The sequence below is a fragment of the Drosophila elegans genome, unplaced genomic scaffold (assembly GCF_018152505.1).
Source record: "Drosophila elegans isolate 14027-0461.03 unplaced genomic scaffold, ASM1815250v1 contig_271, whole genome shotgun sequence".
NCBI classification, from domain to species: domain Eukaryota; kingdom Metazoa; phylum Arthropoda; class Insecta; order Diptera; family Drosophilidae; genus Drosophila; species Drosophila elegans.
Genome location: NW_024545647.1, coordinates 1,552,329 through 1,569,760, shown reverse-complemented (window position 1 = coordinate 1,569,760; position 17,432 = coordinate 1,552,329). Strand labels below are relative to the sequence as shown.

Below are 17,432 nucleotides of genomic sequence, written 5' to 3'. Positions count from 1 at the left end.
CCGAGCCCACGGTTTATTGTGGAAGGATTGTGGAAGGTCCACGATTTTACCGTTCGACGTTTCGCCCTCTGCGCAAGGCACCACATCAGGGTCCGAAGTCCGGTGCTGTCCCGCAACTTTCTTTTGCACCCGGCACTCCGACGCTATCTCTCCTGTTGCCGGCTCTTTCTGAATCTTCCTGCCCCTTTCTGTGCACACGACACCACACTCTTTCGCCGCACTCTTATTTTGATAATTTCTCGTTGTTCCTTATTCTTGCGGTATTGCCAGGAAAAAGCCGAATGTTTTGAAAACAATTAGCACAATTAAATATTCGCGCATTTAGTGGAAGCGTGGGAGGGTTGGGCAGTTTTGGTGCAGAATGGAGGGTTTGACAAGACTTTCTGCTCATGAGATTTGGTGGTAGGCGGAGTTTTTACTAGAATAAATAAAATTCACGATGCTTTTGGATCATTTTTAAAGGACGGCGACGCTTGTTAAGTGAGATTCGGCATGGCTATATCACCTCGTTATGCTGGTCAAGAATATATATACTTTGTAGGGTCGAAAATGTCTCCTTTACTGCGTTGAAAGCTTCTGACCAATTTTACTATATCTTCTTCAAAAGCTTACAAAAAGAACCCAACTTAAACCATTGACCATGTCTGTGGAATATGCAGTCTAAGTTGGAATCTCTGATTTTTTACAACTTGACAACTCGTTTAGTGTCTTTAAGAAATATATATTCAATGGAAATTCAATTATACCTGTTACTCGTTGATTAAAGGAACATAGTGTTCCTTGAGAAGTATATAACTGGTAAAAGAAAGCACAGGATCAATAGCCGAGTCGATCTAGCCTGGTCCGGCAGTATGAACGTCGAGATATCGGAAGCTATAAAAGCTAGATACTTGGGACTTGTGATGCAGATTATTGTAATTCCAACGCAGCCCAGGTAAATTTCAAAACGGAACGCCCACAAATTGTGAAAGTATGTACTGTCACTCTGAGACAGGTTATCGGTAGACACAAAAATGTTCAAAATCCAGATATAATTTGCGATGTTCTTGGAAATTTATGTTTTGCTTTAACGTCACTGCATATTTGAAACCTAATATGACCATAAAGAGCAGCGGAAAGCAGACATACTAATAAATGTACGCGTGAGTGTGTGAGTATTTTGGAAACTTTCTGTGTGCTTTATCGCTGCTCTGCATAAGATAGTCACGCTGTAGCGTGAGTGAGGTACTGCTCGCTCGTTGATTGTAGTGTCGTCAATGCAGCTCGGCAGAAGGCGCAGATATATCCTGATTGTTTTTTGGGGGAATATTTATTTTGAAATTTATTAGCTGAGTAACGGGTATCTAATAGTCGAAAAAAAGCGACTATAACATTCTCTCTGGTTTGGCTTGGAATCTACAGTCTTCAGTATGATTTAAGGACAAAAATAACTTATAATCCAACTTAAAAAAAATATATGACATCCTAGCTCTACAATTAATTTTTCTCCAATTTTAAAAAAGCCATGTATTAAATTAAATGAAACTATAATAAAACTTAAACATACATTTTCGCCGACCATTTACATTATTTTCTAATAATTTACGACTCAAACCTATGAGTTTTCTTCATTCATCGCATGCTAACGAATATTATATAGCCGTTCATAAAATGGGCAACATATTAAAAAAAACACGAAATCGCCGAAGAAATTGAAAAAGTTCTCTTCATAATTCAGTTAATCCTTTTAATGTATAAAATGTTTAATATAAATATACAAATTTAGGGCAATTTGCTTCACGAGCACTCCTCTTGACTTTTCCTCACACAACGAGCAACTTTGCGTTTGAAGTCGGTATAAGATTCTCTCCATTCCTTAGCCGCATCTACGTTTGCTGGAGACTCGTCATTGGGATCAGCTAGCATTGATATTACAGATATCAAGATAGTCTCCACTGTGTGCACGGGTAACCAACGTTCCGAAGCTTTTTCATACCCCCATTTATCGTCTCCGGGCTCATGTAAGATGGAAATACAGACATCTCCATTTTTTTCGATATTTGGGTGCCAAATTTCTGTGACAAACTTCATTCGGGGCGGTCGCAACGGGTATTCTTTGGGGAAGTAGAGATGTGCTTTGAAAAATCCTCCTTCGCTACAAGTAGAAAATAGGATACTTTTTATTAATATTTTGTAATGTAATTTATTTTATTTGTACAATCTATATATATATATATAAATCAATGCCGAGCCGAATGTGATGAAACCTATGCTGGATTCGCCCTAGTTCAATGATGGTTTATAGCCATACATTGTCCTCTTCGCACTCCACCCACGCACACACCTACGCATTAACTCTAACTATCGATCCGTTTGACCAATCTTACCCAAATACTAAAAGGTCCGTAAATGTTTGTATTGACTGTTTTCACACCCCCGCATCCACCCATACGCATTAATCGTTTGACAGACTTCAAGTTTTTTCTGTTAAATGTGACAGATCAAAGAAGAAACAGATATGAACAAATTTTCATTTCCTTTATTAAGTGAAATGAATTTTATTCAAGAAAATGCCCGCCCGTCCAAAATTAAATTAGGTCGAAGCACTTGAAATGCTCGGGACGTGTACTATATTGCTATAATATAAAAAGTACAAGCAAGTGGCCCAACTAAACCGAACACTAGCTTGTACCCGGGGGTCCTATTCGCATAGTGGGCAGTTATAGAGCTCGCGAGGAAAACAAAAAACATAAAGAGACATTTATAAAAAACTAACACTAAGTACGGTCCAAATATGTTAAATCTGTAGTTTTTAAGACAATGATAGATGTTGAGATGTAAATTTGATTAAATATATTATCATAATTATAACAACGAACTCGAAAGGGTTCATGCCAATATTTGAGGTACATCTTGACAAGTTAAGAGGATGGTAGTTGGTCACATTAATAGTAAAGCGGCTTTAACGAGATTGTACATAAAAATAGTTCCATGCAAGTTATATGACTTACTTAGGGGCCCTTGCCCAATTTATAAACAACTTTGAGCCAAGAGCTTTTTTCCATTCTTTAAACAAAGCCCCCAATCGATTCCCACCCAGATCAGTTTCATACTCTCCGCTTCAAACGGATTCTGTAAACATCCAAGCCGATATTGTAAACACCAGAGCCCCAAAAAGGGAGCCCCAAGTCCGCTAACGTAAACATCGATTTCCGGCAGAATTTCAGTTCTGCAAAATTTAAAATTTAATTGACAATTCATCATCCTATTTTCAGACTCTCTTGGATGACTCTATTAATCAGATTCTTGAGATAAATCTCTTTAGCCGAGGTTTGATTATTGCACCAAAGTCAAGCAGTCCGTTTTTGAATCCAAATTGAACGGTCGACAAACTGAATATCGCGAGCAGCGTAAATTAAGTTCGGTATTAATAACAATTGTGTAAACTAGTCAATAAGAAATGAAAAATAAAAAAATAAAATTTTTTTTTTAAATTCACTAAGCGTTGATTTAATTTGCATGACTCTACGATTTACAAGAGTATGTAAATAAAGCAATAGTAATCTACTACAGTAAGAAGGCAACCCTACGTTTTGATCCCAGTTCAAACAACGAAGGGCGAAACGAATCAATTTTCTTGTACCGACTTATTACGATCAATATCAATGTCAATGTCAAATTCTTTCGACCACCGTTAACTTGTTAACTTGGCTTTATGTGACAGTCGAATTTTAATTTTTATATACAGTCCAGTGACATATTATGAAGAGAATAGCTTATAAATGAAGGCGCAATTCAGATTTAAGAGGTTAGATTGACACCATCTCTAAAATCAATTTACATCAGACTGTAAGCCGAAAACCTGATTGCAAGTTATTATAGAACAAAGAATGTGGTTTGCCAGAAGGAAGATCTTTGATGAATAAAGTAAAGAGCAAATGAACCGAATGACTACCCTGAGGCACTCTATATGTTACGTTAATAATATTGGAATCAGCGTTTTCACAAATAGCCGTCTGAGACCTTCCTCTCAAACAACTTGAAGTCAAAGTTAATAGATTAATCGGAAACTCGAGCTGATCTAATTTGAATAAATGAAGAAAATGGTTAACAGAATTAGAAGCCATACTAAAATTTGTATAACATCAGTCTGCATTTTATTTATTAATCATATTGGAAACAGCGTCTTAGCTGTCATAGATATCAATTCAACTAAGTTCGTGGTAGTAGCTCTTCGCTTAACAAACCCAGGTTGAGTGAGGACCCAAATGTTGAAAATGAAAAGTAATGCGCTCAAATGCTTGAGGTATTGCAGACAATTTATAAATACCTCTATAATTTTGAACATCCGACTTTTGTCCCTTTTTATTGAGTGGAATAATAAAATAATCTTTCCAGAAAGTTGGAAAAAGTGATGAAAAAGTTTATGAATCGGTTTACAAATAGTTGAGGCACAAAACTTAAGCACGCACCCAGGAAGCCCGTTCGGTCCTGGAGAATATGTTAGTGTTTAGAAGAGAACTTTCTTTACCGGGGAAAAAATACAATTTAACCTTTTCAAATTGTAAGGGTAAAATTAATTTAAACAAGAATCCGCACGATAGGTAGTTTTAAAGAGCTTGGCAAATACATCAGTAATTTCAGAGTCGGAAGACGCCTCAGTTTAGTTTAATCGTACTAATACGGGTATGACATTACATTGTTAGTCTCATTCATTGACAGATTCATTGAAGCTCGGAGGCAGAGACAACTATATGAATACTACTTAAACCTCGCTTTTTCATTCCGTTTTGTCGTCAACATCAATCAGATTCCGTTTTTTAAACGTTTGCTTTATGCTGTGTCACACGCGTTAAATTGGTCCACAAAATTCAACTAAATTATGCACTGTTAAATGTATATTATTATTTTATGTGTAGTTCTAAAGATTTAGTGTATTTTTTTTAAAAGTAACATGCGTTCTCCGTGTACTTGTGAGTTTTGTCTATAACCACAAACCAAAAACTCATCCCAGTTCGTCCCCCTTTTCTCATATTTTGGAAATATGTAGGCACGTTTGAGTTTACTCACAGCGAACTTTTTGAAAATGGCGCAGCAACAATCAAAAAATTCAACGTGTATCGGAGTAATAAAAAATACTATGAAAGCCAAAATAATAAAAGAAATAGACAAAAAAAAAATCAGTAATTTTAATAGTTACATTCATAAATATCTTCCCAAATGTAACTACGTGCTTGAACGGTTCATGTCTAAGCATACTGTATGGTTGGCGTCTAAAATATCAATTTCTATTGATGAAACCGGCAAAACACCACAGCAAATGGGACGTCCAACCTTATCGTACACGAATGCGGGTATAAAATTAAAAAGGAAATGGCAGCTGAGCTCGCAAATAAAAATAATTGTGACACAAATCTTCTTGCACATGCTGCAGCAGTCCTTGCAAAGAAACAAAGCAAGAAGGACACGGCTTTTGTTCTTAAAAAAAATACCTTAACAACACCCGAATACTCAATCGAGAATTTGATATGCAAAAACCCCTTCCACTTACACCCGATGAAGCTTTGGCTTACCTTCTGAAAAATTCTCTTACAAAAAAGCAATACATGAACAATATACTTATCAATAAAAGTCGCCACAGTGATATTTTTCCAACCTATATTCTAATAATGGAATTTAAATTACAATGCCGTCCTGGAGATACAAAAGTTGCGAAAACAGCCGAACAAGTATCATTACATACACAAACACACAGAAATATTAAAATGCAAGGCGATTTTATGCAGCTATTGGTTTGATGGTTCAACGGGTTATTTAATATACAAGCAAGTTAGTTCGCTACCAAAATACCTGGCGTACAGCTTTCAGATCACTCCATTTTTGTGACAAAAATTTTCTACAAATTATAGACTCTTTTGATCACAACATATGGAATAACAGAAAAACGCAATCTATAAGATTTAGCAGACCTCTAAAAATTCAATTAGTAAATGAAATTACGGCCCACATAATGATGAAAAGAACCTTTTAGATTCTCAAACTAATAACATCAAACCTTCTGTTTATAAATTTAATGAAAATCGTGATATACAGTAACGTATGAAATGCATATGACACTTATTGATGGCAAAGTGCTAAACGTTTTAACTGGAACTAAATCTACTCAATGTTGTCCAATCTGTGATGATTCTCCAACAAAAATATTAAAAATAGCCGATTTTAATTCTGAATTTTTTGTCCCAAAGCCAGAAGCTGTGCAGTTTGGAGTAAGTCAATTGCATGCCTAGATCCGGTTTTTAGAATTTGATTTGAACATTTCATATAAAATTGAATTTAAGAAATGGCATATAGTGATGATAAAATTGAAAGGAACGTAATGGGAAATGGGCCCAAGCAGAATGGAAGCGGCAATACCAATGATGGTAATACGGCTAGGAGAGCTTTTGCCACAATACTAAACTACTAGCATCTATTACCAGCTTCAACGAAGATCTTTTAAATAAATTTCACGCCATTTTATCTCAAATTCTTCCAATTATTATATAAATTCGGAAAATTTTTCGCTCATTGTGTGAAACTACGTTTTCATTATATATGCGTAGCTACCCTTGGTATCCGATGTCACCAACAATTCATAAAATATTGGTTCATGGTCACCAGGTTAATAATTCGAGTTTGGCCCTTAGGAGCCTTAGGCTATTTAAAAAATAAATAGATTGGTGCATTCAAGGAAAAATAGTCGACTCAATACTAAGACTGATGCATTTCACAGAGTTATGTATTCATCGGATTATTATCTTATCTCTAAAGGAAAGAGAAAGAAAAAAATTAATAAAAACCCTTCTAAAAAGAGGTACTAAGTCTTTTGGACCTTCAGTTTACAGCTGAAAATGAAAACGATCTGCAGTGCGATTCTGATGACGATAAGGATATTTATAATATTTAACTTGATGAAAAAGAAAATTGCATTTAAAAAATAAGCAAGTAATTAAATACGACAGAAAAAAATATATATTTATTCTAAATCAACTATCTATCAGTTTGCAGAATACAATTTTGCTCACTGATGTATCGGCCCAGGTGGTTTTTCAGCGAATGGTATTTTTATACCAAAATCCGGTTCATATTTTTTTAATATCGGGTATCGGTTCTGACAATTTTCTTTCATTACTCATTGGAATCGTAGCAAGCAAATGAGCAATGAATGAGGTTATCAATGTAGTGTCATAACCCCATACTACAGACAAGGCGGAATTTTCTTGCTTGACATTTACAAAGTTATAAAATTGCTTCGGATTATTTGAAAATTCGGTTTTACACCAATTCAAATAAATAGAATAGCACTAACAGTTAAGAACATTAAAATCCGATCGAGCAAGCACAAATATTTCGAAAAATTAGATGGTATACCCGTTCTTTTGTACTTTTTGTAAGTGTTTGTTTTTAGGTTTTTAGGTCTTTGCAGCTCTTGTGTAGGAACGCATTAATTTTAAATTTAATTTATTTGATTTTGTATCCCGACGATATAAGATTAAGTCTTTTTAGATTCATCGGTCACTTTGTGATTGTTACATTTAAACTTAAATAATTTGTGAATCGTACAATAAAACTTAAATACTAGAAGTACATTTACATTACATAACGTTACAATAACAATACTCATTTTGACATTTACAGATTAATATATTTAATAGGTTTTGGTGTCATGAGTAACATAAAGAAATGAATTAAAATTTAAAACAAAATGAGATTAACATTAAGAATAATAAATTAAAATTAAAATGTGAATCAGCTTGTGCCTTTTTAATAGTTTATAAGTTCGCTTTTAAAGTGCGTTTCGTTTCTTATACTTTTTGTATTGTTTGTAAGGTTATTTCAATAGGGAACAGCCTGTATGAAAGTGTTTTTCCGTCATCGCCAAATTTAATCTTTTGCAGACAATGTTGTTGTCTGACGAAGCCAGGTTGCACATGTTCAATTAAGTACTGCGGCTCTTTTTTAGTCAGGAGTTTACGCAAAAATAAGAGAGTTTTTATCTTAATCCATGACTCAAAGTTTAGTTCAAAAAACATTTTTTACCTCAATCTTTGTAAGATTAATTCATTAAAACGCTAAAGAATAATTTAGTGGCACTTGTCATATCCGTGCAACTGTATAAGTTTGTCAATTTGTATTCGGAAATAAAGTAGTTTAACTTATAGTCGAATTTACAGAAGAATTTCGTTTTAGTTTCACAAACTAAATGGGAATAGGTATCCGGGCATGGAAATTGTCATTTCCATTGTGGGGTGGTAATAGAACCTCCTCACTACTACAACCATATTAACAAGCAATTACCATATTAACAAAAGCAGAACAGGCTCTGTGTTTTTTTTTGCAACTGCAGTTTTGCTGCTCCATTTTCGTATAATCTGTTCGGCTTCGAAATGCGAGTTTGGTGGCATCATAGTTGGCGACTCATATTTGTCTTGCTGGCTGGCTTTGTAGCCAAAATGCTCATATAAAGTGCGCTGGTGCTGGTCAAAAGGACCGCATTGTTGACCTCATTGCCAAAAAATGTGGCCCATTCTGGACGTGTATTGCTTGCCGAGATATTGCCGAAAGGTAAAAAAAATGGAATTGTCAAATGCTAATCACGCTGCCTTAACATAATTAATCTTAATACAAAATTATTTTATTTTATATTTTTTTATTTATATTTTTTTACACTTTTTTTTTAAAAATACTTTAACAACGGCCCTAACAATTTTTGTTTTACTGTTTACGTATATAGCCATAGAGATTCCTAAACTTTTGGTATACCTTTTCCAAAACTACTAAGCAACAAAACGGGAACTGTTCCCAGTACAGAGCAGCAAACGCTGACTGGGATTAATTTTGGCGAGGAAAATGTTAGAAAACTAGAAATCCAGTGAAGGCTATTGGCAGTTAGTTTTAGATGTATTTTATTAGCTTCGATGTGTCAAAGCGGACGCCGGGGCACATTTTTCTGTTGAGAATCAACGTTATCTGTTTGCACTTTTATTCATTTATTTTTATACGCCAGTCTGACAACCACTGCTCTAATACCACGAGCAGCAAACGCTGACTGGGAATGATTTTGGCGAGGAAAATGTTAGAAAACTAGAAACCCAGTGAAGGCTATTGGCATTTAGTTTTAGATGTATTTTCTTAGCTTCGATGTGTCAAGGTGGACGCCGGGACACATTTTTCTGTTGAGAATCAACGTTATACGTTTGCACTTTTGTTCATTTATTTTTATACGCCAGTCTGACAACCACTGCTCTAATGCCACGAGGTGATCAGCTAGAAGTGCTCTTGCTTGAGTTGGGCATCTGGACCGACTAATGATAGTATCGTCTGCGTTTGTAGATGTCCTTGAATACGTCCTTGTGGGAGTATTCACTGTGAATATAAATTGGATCAAGGGCGCTACCTTAAGGAACTACAGCTTCTGATAATGTATAGCGACATTTCACTGAGAAGACTATATTGTGAGTTAATTCAAGATCTTTTTAATTTGGTTCATTATTCATTTCGGTCGAAAGCCTGTGCGACGTCAAGCAGAATTGCACTGCAGCATTCCAGATACTAAATTTTCGTATTTTTGATGTTATTCTGTTGACTTGCTCTATGGTTCCAGGACTTTCTCGAAAGCCAAATTGATGTGCCGGGATAATATTGCGCTTTCGAATATGGGATTAATGCGCGTCAGAAGGCATCTTGAAAAGTTTCGAGACACACAAGACCAGTACAAAGCTGGTTGTGTATGATTTTTTTATGATTAAGGATTTTTTTTTTTTTTTTTGGGAAGTAGCCAAGTCTTGTGATCCCGTTGGACAATTTAGAAAATGCTTCAACTGCACAGTTTGAGAGTTCAATTAGCGTTTTTGAGTAATCAAGTCACCTTCTGAAAACTTTTTAGGTTTCAATTGCTCTTTGATGACTTTGGATACCTTCGTTTGGCCGCAACATAATTGACCCTATTTCTGTTTCAGTACGAGTTGGAGGCGTCGGTTGTGCAATAAAATTATATGCAAGGTTTGGTTGGAAGATGTAAGTGAAATGGTGATCTTCTGGTTTGCCAATCACGTATCAAAACTTTTTTTTTCCGAAACGAGCTGTTGAATTCGAAGATTAATTTTGTATTGGTTAGTCTGCACATAATTCTTTTGTGGTATAGAGATCTTGGCTGCATCGACGAGTACAGATTCCAGTGCGTCGGCAAAGCAATCGGTGTCCTCCTTGATGTTGAACTGCGGGGCTAGTTCAATACTTTTTGTATTTAAGCCAGTTGGTTCTGTGCGACTTCAGCCTGTGGGGGTATAGATTATTTTCAGGACAGGACTGGCAAAGATCGATGGAAGGTTTGGGAGCGAATTCGCCCTTTTTTGGCACAGCAAAATCTATTATACCTAGAAGCTGTCTGGGATCTGCTAACCAGAATGAAAGAGTGCCTGGTGAACACGTAGTCCAGTTTGTTGTATATTTTGATGATTGCATTATATATAGTTGCCTTCCTTTGGGAGTCACAAGGTAAGATCCCCAGTGCGGATGCCTGGGATCATAGTCAACTGCTGCTATGAAGGGATCTCCAAGAGATTTGTAGATATCATTGAAGTGGCCTTCAAAAACTGAAAAGCGAGGTGGTGAATTTTCAGAGGCAATGCCAAGATTGCAGTTACCCAGATGTATCTCTATCGTTGTAGCTAGTAAATAATTTTGTAAAAACCTTTGGTGAAAGTGGTGTTTTATGCGGTCTTTTATAAAAGGGCCGGTTCCGCCGAGAGCTTTGCTATCTGAACGATCGGTTCCGTAGAACGTGTAACCTCTTATGAGTAATTTTTTTATAAGCCGAATGAATTTAAAAGAAAATAAATTCAAATTTGATTTGAAGAAACGAAGTCGATAGGACCCCTACAGATGTAAAATTGCATTTTAAGGGTATTTTGTGAAATGTGTCGTTTTTTTTTTTTAATTTAGTAATATTATAACTAAAATAAATATTATTTTTTTAACAAAACCCTTATACACGTGATTACTTATTTCATACATAGTATCTGCCGTTGGCATTCCACAAGACATGGCTAGCATCTGTATCTGCTCCATTTAGATAGGACAGCCTCTATAGTTGCTGTTTGGTTTACTCCACAGTATTATTGGCAGGGCACAAGCTACACAGGCTGACCTTTACTGCCCCTAGACCCTTGTGTGGTCATATTCCTGGCAGTTTGTGCATTGCATTGGCCCCTTCCGTTAGTACGGCTCTTCTACGGTACTGAAGGTACTGTGGCATGTACAGTGGTGCTCATAGACTTAAGCCACAAGACTTCAACCAAGAATTTAAAAGAAAATTAAGAAAAGTTTTTATTTCACAGCTTCAATTCTTTGTGTCACATTAGTTCTATATATCAGTTTTCTAATAGAAGAATAACCAAGTTATAAAAATATATATTCAACGAAAAAACTTAAAAAATCTGAGACCGTCTCCAAAATGTCCTGCTCACATACTTAAGCCACCAGAAAAAAATGGTTCAAAAAGTTCAAATTTGCCCAATATTCTTAATAATTGTAATAAATCTACTTAAATATTGAGTGGGATGACCTTTCTGCTTAAGAACAGCTGAGCAACGATTTGGCATTGAATCGCCAAGATGTGCACTGTTGAGGGGTGATTTTCTTCCACTCTTCTCGCAAAATTCGGCACAAATCGTTTTAATTTGCTGCTTTTTTTTTTTGTTAACAATTTGCTTAAATATTCCCCACAAGTTCTCTATAGGGCTCAAGTCGGGGCTCTGCGGTGGACATTGCAAAACATTGATTACCTGTTGGTTAAGTCACAACTTGACTATCTCGCTGGTGTGTGGCAAGTGGCAAATTATGGCATGTTCTCCAGATAAATTGTTAATAAGAATGTCCCTGTACATTTCGCCGTTCATAACGCCTTCTATGTTCACTAGATGACCTACGCCCAGTGCGGTCTTCTTCTTCATGTATTTGGGGTCCAATTGGTTATTGGGAGGGCGTCGTACGTATAGTTTACTATTACACCCAAAGACTGTAAACTTGAATTCGTCGCTCCAAACAATCATGTTCCAAAAATGAATACCATTTTGAATATGCCCACTGGCGAATTGAAGGCGCTTTTCAACATTTTTAATGGACAGCAATGGTTTTTTTTGGGCAATGCGTCCATATAACCCGAACTCATTCAGTCGTCTTAACTGACACATTCACGCCATAATCTGCCACCATTTGACCTCTGATTTGCGTCGAAGTCAAGAACGGATCGGCTTTACTGATTTTGGCAATCGGTCTATCGTCGTTTAAAGAGGTTTATCTGGGTTTTACACGTGGAATATTTTCACAGGTTCCATGTTTCTTATAAAATGCAATGGTACTTCTGACTTTGCGACGCGAAATACGTAAAGTCTAACAAATTTGTAAAATTATTCTGTTTTTTCGTAATATTCCCATATTAGCTTTCTTTCGGTGGAATTTATATTTTTGTTTTAAGCATAGCGGTCAAATTTTTTTTGGGAAACGTTTTAAATATTCAATATTTTAGATTAGAAAATAAGTATCACAAATTTCCCGGAAAAAACACAAGTTTAACGATTTAAGCTCAAGGTGGCTTAAGTATATGAGCAGAGCGAAATACTCCTTTTTGACATTTAGTCAATTTTTTGAGACCCCCGAATTCTTACTTGACATTTTACTGTGAACAACAGAGTTTCAAAATGTAAAAATTTCAGGCCGAAATAAGTAAGTTCAAAAAAGTTATTAAGAAAACAGTTTATGGTAGTGGCAGTGGTTTAAGTCTATGAGCACCACTGTAGATCGGGTGAACTTCGTTTTTCTTTAAAGTTCTGCGGTCTGGCTCAAGCTCGTCTTGTGGTTTTTTGTTTCTGTTCATTAAGATTTTGCACATTTTTGGCAAGGAATCCATTTTCCTTTAAACCTCGGTGATTTTGAAGGGGGCCACATCTATTCCTTTATAAATCTATTCCTTTTATAAATCTTGAAATCCTTTGCTGCCTTTGAACTGGTACGTATAGTAATTCGTTTTTGAAACGTTTAAGTGTTTTGGACCGACTCGGAAATATTCTGTTTTCGTTTTAAGTTTAGTTCAACTTTCATTTAGTAAGGAAAATAACATGAATGTTATTCCGACAAGCTCAACTATTTTGTTAATTAGGGCATTCGAATTATTCTCTCTAATAAATATAGGATGGGGCTTTGATTTTCTTGGTGCTAATTTTACAGGTTCCAAGAGTGAAAATCTGTTGATATTCAATGCCTCGGTTAATTCGGTGCGACGTCAACTACTAATGGTGTTGTATCTTTGCCCGTAGTGCTTTTAGATGCTGACGTAGTCAGTGCATCGTCAGTGGAGAGGAGAGATGGGCATAGATGTCGGGGCGATAGAGAGTCAACGACAATGCACTATATGGCCAACGACTACATTTTTTGACCAAAACCTATATTTTAAAAGTCGTTAAATATGTCGCAGTTCTCAGAAATATTTGAATTCGATGAACGCTAAAGTTATTTGGCGCTCCGATTTGGTTGTCGCTTGGCATAAGCCGCTGGTTCCTGGTAAAACATGGATTCTAGGAATTCCTACTCTACTCGTAGCGCGACGGCATTGCCAGATCTCTTTTAGAGTGGCGTAGTCGTCGAGTGAGGCCCGGTCGCCCAAGAGAGAGAGAGAGAGAACCAGAGAGCAAGAAGTTGCAAGAAGATAAGCTCTGGTATTTGAAGGGTGGTCAGTTTGAATTGGGCTCTTGGCGCGATCGGGACTTACTGCGCAATCGAAATGGCAGACCATGAAAACACTCCTTCTCCGTTATCAGAAGTGGGATCGGCCTTGCCACAGGACAATGAAAGTGTTATAGCTGCATTAGAAGCTCAAAATCGTGCCTTGTTGGAACTTGTGAAATCAATGAACACACCGCGAGTGCCATTAACGGAAGTTAAACCGAATTCCATATCATTGCCGAAATTCGACCCTGATAGTGCGGGCGCGGATGCAAGTGCGTGGTGTAATACAGTTGCATTAATATTTGCTGAAAACAATCTACAAGGCAGTGCTCTTGTCATGGCACTCAGCAAAGCTATGCAAGGAAGTGCTTCCCAGTGGTTGGCGCAAATTTGTTTCAGCGGCATGACATGGCCGCAATTCCAGGAATTGTTTGTGCAACGATTCGTTGGTATCGAGACCCCGGCAGCGACGTTGATGAACATCTTAAATGGGCGTCCAAATCCAGGAGAGAATTTACCCGAATACGGAAGCCGCCTGGTGACGTCGCTCATGTCAAAATTCAAATCAATTGAATTGGAAGAGCTCATCGTATCCATCGTTTTGACGCATCTTTCAAACTTGGATGCTCGCCTTTTAAAGTCAATGTTTACGGGCGCTGTTAAAACCCGCAACGATCTGCAGCAACAATTAAAGGCGTATGCGTATTTAAAACGCAACGAATCCTTTGGAAACGAAGTCGAAAGGAAGAAAATGAAACTACCATCTCTAGTGAAGTGTCATCACTGTGGGCGTCTTGGCCATAAGATTGCGGATTGTCAAAAAAGGCGAACGGACGAGAGACAACGGACCACCTCAACTCCAGGACAACAACAACGCGCAGTCAACAAAAGAACCTGCTTCAAATGTGGGGAGTTCGGGCACTATGCTTCGGAATGCCCACGTAATCGACATAATCTCAAGGAAGTCGAGATTAACAACAGAGTAAACTTGGTGGCCATAGAACCAAAGGGAGTTTTGAAACAATTTTGTGAGTCTATTCCATTTTGTTTTGATTCAGGCGCTAAATGTTCTCTTGTAAAGGAAAGTGTAGCAGCGAAGTTACAAGGAAAGCGTCAGTTTAGCACAGTGGTTTTAAGGGGCATCGGAAACGAACCGGTGTGGAGCACAGTACAGATAATTTGTAATGTTAATATAAACGAACATTTTATTGAAATATTGTTTCACGTTATTATGGATACTTTTATGAATTTTGATATTCTTATTGGAAGAGATATTTTAAGTCAAGGCTTCGGAGTCGTAATTGAAGCAAATAAATTTGTTATTTATAAGCCTAAAATGGTACAAGCACTGTCGTATGAATTAAATCTGAAAAATCGTTTTAATTTTAATAAAGATTTAAGTGAGCTTGATAAAGAAAAATTAAGTGAAATATTAGAAAAATATTCCAAATCATTTATAGAGGGCATTCCACACACACGAGTAACAACAGGGCTGCTCAGCATACGGCCCATTGATCCACATAAGACTGTTCAGCGTCGCCCATATAGACTTAGTGAAGAAGAAAAGGCTAATGTTAGGGAAATTATTAACGAATTATTGTCTGCAAAAGTTATACGTCCTAGTAGTTCCCCTTTTGCTAGTCCTATGATGCTGGTCAAGAAGAAGAACGGTTCAGATCGTTTATGCGTAGACTACAGGGAACTAAACACAAATACGGTGGCAGATAAATACCCGTTACCACTTATAGCTGACCAAATAGCCCGTATGAGGGGAGCTAGTTTCTTTTCTTGCTTAGATATGGCTAGTGGCTTTTATCAAATTCCAGTTCACCTGGACTCGGTCGAACGGACGGCATTTGTAACGCCCGAGGGGCAGTATGAATTTCTCGCCATGCCATTTGGGTTAAAGAACGCTCCGTCGGTGTTTCAATGTGCAATAATTAATGCTTTGGGACCATTAGCCCATACCTATGTTATTGTTTATATTGACGACGTTTTGATAGTTGCAGAAACGAAAGTTCAGGCAATGGAAAGATTAGATGAAGTCCTTAAAATTTTAATGGAAGCCGGTTTCTCATTTAACATAAACAAGTGTACATTCCTCACACAGAAAATAAATTACCTAGGGTATGAAGTTAGTGCGGGAGAAATACGACCAAATGGTCGCAAAATAAAAGCACTTGTGGAACTACCACCTCCTCAGACGGTACCTCAGTTAAGACAATTCATAGGATTGGCTTCCTACTTCCGGCAGTTTGTGCCAAAATTTTCAGAGTTATTAAAACCATTATTTCTACTAACTTCTCAAAAATTCAAGGAACTTACATGGAAAGACGAACATGAACAACTTAGACAGAAAATAATAGAAATTTTGACAAGTTCTCCAGTATTGACCATCTTCGATCCCAAACACCCTGTCGAGTTGCATACAGATGCAAGTATGGTTGGTTATGGTGCCATTTTGATGCACCGAATAGATAAAAAGCCGTATGTAATCGAGTATTTTAGTAAATGCACAACTCCAGTCGAGTCCAAATACCATTCTTACGAGTTAGAAACTCTCGCAGTGGTGAACGCCGTTAAACATTTCAGGCATTATTTGCAGGGTCTCGAATTTGTGATTTTTACGGATTGCGATTCATTAAGGGCTAGTCGTTCCAAGACCACATTGACGCCGAGGGTACACCGGTGGTGGGGGTACTTACAGGCTTTTCAGTTTCGCATTGAATATAGGAAAGGGGAGAGAATGGCTCATGCTGATTTTCTGTCTCGGAATCCTCTACCCGTCCAAAAGGACTCCCAATTAGAAAAGGTAGTCGAGAAGCGCATAAATTTAACCGAGGTCTCCGACAACTGGCTACTCGCCGAACAACAGCGCGATCCAGAAGTTTCTGAAATAATCGAAAAGCTACGTAACGACGAATTAGAGGAATATTTACTAAAAACTTATGAGTTGAGAAAATGTATGCTTCATCGAAAAATCCAACGCAACGGAAGAACACGCTGTCTGCCCGTAATACCCAGAGCTTACAGATGGGCTGTAATAAACCACGTACACGAAGCTGTAATGCACTTGGGTTGGGAGAAGACATTAGATAAAGTTTATGCGCACTATTGGTTTGCCCACATGTCAAAATATGTTAGGCGTTTCGTAGAAAATTGCATTACATGCATAATATCAAAAGGCTCTAAAGGTAAAGTGCAGGCAGAACTCCATCCGATTCCAAAAATAGATATACCTTGGCATACTCTGCATATCGATATTACAGGGAAATTGAGTGGCAAGAATGACCAAAAAGAGTATGTCATTGTTATTATAGACGCCTTTACTAAGTTCGTATATTTGTATCACACTTTGAGTTTAGATACGGAAAACTGTGTGAGAGCAATGAAATCTGTTGTCTCGTTGTTTGGTTTGCCAATGCGTGTGATTGCCGATCAGGGTAGATCTTTTGCCAGTTCCGGATTCCGCGAGTTTTGCTCTTCCCAGAAAATTAACCTACATTTGATTGCCACCGGCGCCAGCCGATCTAACGGGCAAGTTGAACGCGTAATGAGTACGCTTAAAAGTATGCTTACAGCAGTCGAAACAAGCCAGCGCTCCTGGCAAGATGCGCTATTAGAAGTTCAGTTAGCTATTAATAGTACGATTAACCGTGTCACCAAAGTAAGTCCTTTGGAATTAATGA

At 37.3% G+C, this 17,432-nt stretch overlaps 1 protein-coding gene across 2 annotated transcripts in view; it reads right to left on the bottom strand.

The window, feature by feature from the left end:
* Window positions 1-1,705: 1,705 nt before the first annotated feature.
* The window catches only part of LOC108134571 (ubiquitin-conjugating enzyme E2 G1), a 30,226-nt gene continuing 14,499 nt past the window's right edge, over window positions 1,706-17,432 (bottom strand). Inside the window, exon 3 of one of the 2 annotated variants that reach the window (XM_041708547.1) lies at window positions 1,706-2,134. In XM_041708547.1, the coding sequence (XP_041564481.1) occupies window positions 1,777-2,134 (358 nt within the window). In that variant the 3' untranslated portion in view covers window positions 1,706-1,776. The remainder of the gene's footprint in view (window positions 2,135-17,432) is intronic. The other variant, XM_041708548.1, reaches the window with a different exon arrangement.